A 3278-nucleotide genomic window follows, 5' to 3' on the forward strand; every position below is an offset into this window, starting at 1 on the left:
GATGACTGGAGGATTTCGAAGGGCGCAATGACGATTGCCAGAGGTAGGAAGACTGGTACCCTGTATATGACAGCAGGTGCACGTTGTTCGATCTCAGTTGCAGCAGGCAATGAGACTTCAAAGCTGTGGCACCAGAGACTCGGTCATATGAGTGAAAAGGGGATGAAGGTTATGCACACAAAGAGAAAACTCCCAGGTTTACAATCAGTAGAGATTGATGTGTGTGAAGAATGCATACTTGGAAAGCAGAAGAGAGTTAGCTTTCAGGCAAGTAGCAGACCCCCCAGGAAGCAGAAGCTAGAGCTTGTTCACTCGGATGTTTGGGGACCAACAACCACCGCGTCGATTGGTGGGAAACACTACTTCGTGACTTTTATTGATGATCACTCTCGGAAAGTATGGGTCTACTTTCTGAAGAAAAAGTCAGAAGTGTTTGAGGCTTTCAGAAGATGGAAAGCCATGGTCGAGAATGAGACCGGTTTGAGGGTAAAGAAACTCAGAACAGACAATGGTGGTGAGTATGAAGACACCAGATTCAAGAAGTTCTGCTATGAGCACGGTATCAGAATGGAGAGGACCGTGCCCGGCACGCCTCAGCACAATGGTGTGGCTGAGCGCATGAATAGAACGTTGACAGAGAGAGCCAGAAGCATTCGGATGCAGTCAGGTCTACCGAAGCAGTTCTGGGCAGAAGCAGTCAACACAGCAGCTTACTTGATCAACCGAGGTCCATCGGTTCCATTGGAGCACAGAATACCAGAAGAGGTATGGTGCGGAAAGGAGGTAACCCTCTCACATCTCAAAGTTTTCGGTTGTGTAGCTTATGTGCATATAAGTGATCAAGGCAGGAATGAGCCTGATCCCAAGTCTAAGAAATGCACATTCATCGGGTATGGTGAAGACGAGTTCGGCTACCGCATTTGGGACAACGAAAACAAGAAGGTGATCAGGTGCAAAGATGTGACATTCAACGAGAAGGTGATGTACAAGGACATGCACAAGACAGATGACGGTGACTCAGAGAGCGAGTCAACATTTGTAGATGCAGATGATGTTCCGGATAACCTCTCGGAAGAACCCAATGCAGAAGATCCTCAGCCAGAAGAGACTGTTGGACAGAATGGTGCGCAGAAGCCCGACGCACCAGCTCCGATGTTAAGGAGAAGTACTCGTCCTCCTGTGCCTAACAGCAGATACATGAATTATATGTTGCTGACAAATGGAGGAGAGTCTGAAAGCTTTGATGAAGCTTGTCAGAGTGGAGATGCGAGCAAGTGGGAGTTTGCTGCGAAAGAAGAGAAGAAATCTCTGATCTCCAACCAGACATGGGGACTAGCTGAGTTGCCCATGGGGAAGAAGGCACGTCACAACAAGTGGGTGTATCGAGTGAAAAAGGAGCAGAATGGTTCCAGAAGATACAGAGCCCGACAAGTTGTCAAAGGATTTCAACAGATTATCCAAGGAAGAAAGGTCCAGCGGATATCAGAAGATACAGAGCCCGACGAGTTGTCAAAGGATTTCAACAGAATTATCCAAGGAAGAAAGGTCCAGCGGATATGTTGACAAAGGCAGCGACCTTTCAAAAACTGAAGTTGTGCGCAACTTCAGTTGGCCTTCATGCATAGATGATGAAGGCGGAGCCATACAGGAGAGGAGCTTGATGAGATAGCCTGTTGACGTCGGTTTGGTCTCCAAGTGGGAGATGAACTCCAGGCTCAGTTCGAGATGGAGCTCGAACAGGCGAACGCGATGCTCGTGGCGAACGCGATGCTCGTGGCGAACGCGACCCTCGGCCTTCGGGATGCCGACCTTCGCGTCCAGACGCTCCCACCTCCGCGTCCAAGTGATCGCTGGCGACAGGCTGTCGCCAGCCTGTCTCGATTCGGCTATAAAAGCCCCTCGAAGCCCTAGGGTTTGGGCGGCTCCTCCTCCCTGAGTTTTTCCCTCTGACGGCGGATCCCTAACGCAGCAGCGTTCAATTTTTCGGCCCCTCTTTGAAAATCGCAGCAGCGATTTTATTTTTGATCTCCAGCTCTCAAATTAGGGATTTGAGGGGAGATAAAGAAAGGGTTTAAGAAGAGTCAGAAAAAGAGAAAAGGGTATTTTAAAGTGGGTATTAACACTGTATCTACAGTGTTTAAGTTTGAGGAATCTCAGTTTAGAGATTTGCTCTTAACTTGTAATTTCTTGTTAGATTAAATAAGAAATTAACTGTGTGGCTCCCGAGGACGTAGGCAGTTGCCGAACCTCGTAAATCTTGGTGTACTGTTCTCTATACTGCGTTTCTGTTGCATTAGGGGATTTAGGCGTTAAATTCCCAACAGTCCAAGCATTTGTTGTTTTTTAAAGATATATAAAAAGTTCAAGAGTATTATTCATACCAAAGGCATTTCCAATATCTTTTCCATCGCCAAAGGCAAGTATCACTGAAACACACAAAACCATGAGAATGAAGTTTGTTTCTGGGGAGTAAACTTCCCCTTCTTTATGTTGAGATGTATGCACTACTTTCACCCGTGGAAAATAATCAAGAACCACCGATTGTTTAATCACCGAGAATGTCGCAGATATTAGAGATTGACTCGCCACAATTGCTGCCGTAGTTGCAATGATAAACATAGGCCAATAAACAGGAGTCGGTACAAATTTATAGAACCCATCGGCAAAGTCATCAAGGTGTCTAATCAGATATGCTGTTTGCCCTGCGTAAGTAAGGACCAATGAAGGATATATTGTGAAAAGAAATGCCATCTGCATTAAGAGTTGAAATATGATGTTATGAATCAATCAATATATCCTTGGATTTATCAAATAAATACAATTTATATTGTTTTCCTTCAGAAAGTTGGTATATTACCTGAATTGACCTCTTGTTGAAATGACCAAGATCAGCAAACATTGCTTCAGCTCCTGTTAATATAAAACACACAGGAGATTTAATAATAAGCTTAATGTGATGATGATGCAGATGATGATGAACATGATGATTGTGGGTACACAGTAAGCGCTGATACGGAAAACAATGCTATTGGTTTTAATTTTATTTGTGCAGGCGGAGACTGTTTTGGCTATCATTTTTTGGATACTGATATTTTTTTGTTCAGGCTCAGGTTCTCATTATAGCCTTCCATAAACAAGAGTTAATTGTGGATAGACCCCTGTAATATCGCCCGATTGTGACACCTTGAAGTTTAATTGTTGCAGATGATCCCAATGAATTTTTTTGGCTCTATCACCCTCAGAGAAGGAGAAAATTGTTTTTTTGGCAAATAGACCTC

At 44.6% G+C, this 3278-nt stretch overlaps 1 protein-coding gene across 1 annotated transcript in view; it reads right to left on the reverse strand.

The window, feature by feature from the left end:
- LOC109822476 (probable potassium transporter 17) overlaps positions 1-3278 on the reverse strand; it is a 23763-nt gene that overhangs the window by 3498 nt on the left and 16987 nt on the right. The window contains exons 6-7 of the mRNA XM_020388675.1: positions 2858-2910; positions 2382-2751 (exon numbers count right to left, since the gene is read on the reverse strand). Of these exons, the coding sequence (XP_020244264.1) occupies positions 2382-2751; positions 2858-2910 (423 nt within the window). The remainder of the gene's footprint in view (positions 1-2381; positions 2752-2857; positions 2911-3278) is intronic.

This window comes from Asparagus officinalis, chromosome 8 (assembly GCF_001876935.1).
Source record: "Asparagus officinalis chromosome 8, Aspof.V1, whole genome shotgun sequence".
NCBI classification, from domain to species: Eukaryota; Viridiplantae; Streptophyta; class Magnoliopsida; order Asparagales; family Asparagaceae; genus Asparagus; species Asparagus officinalis.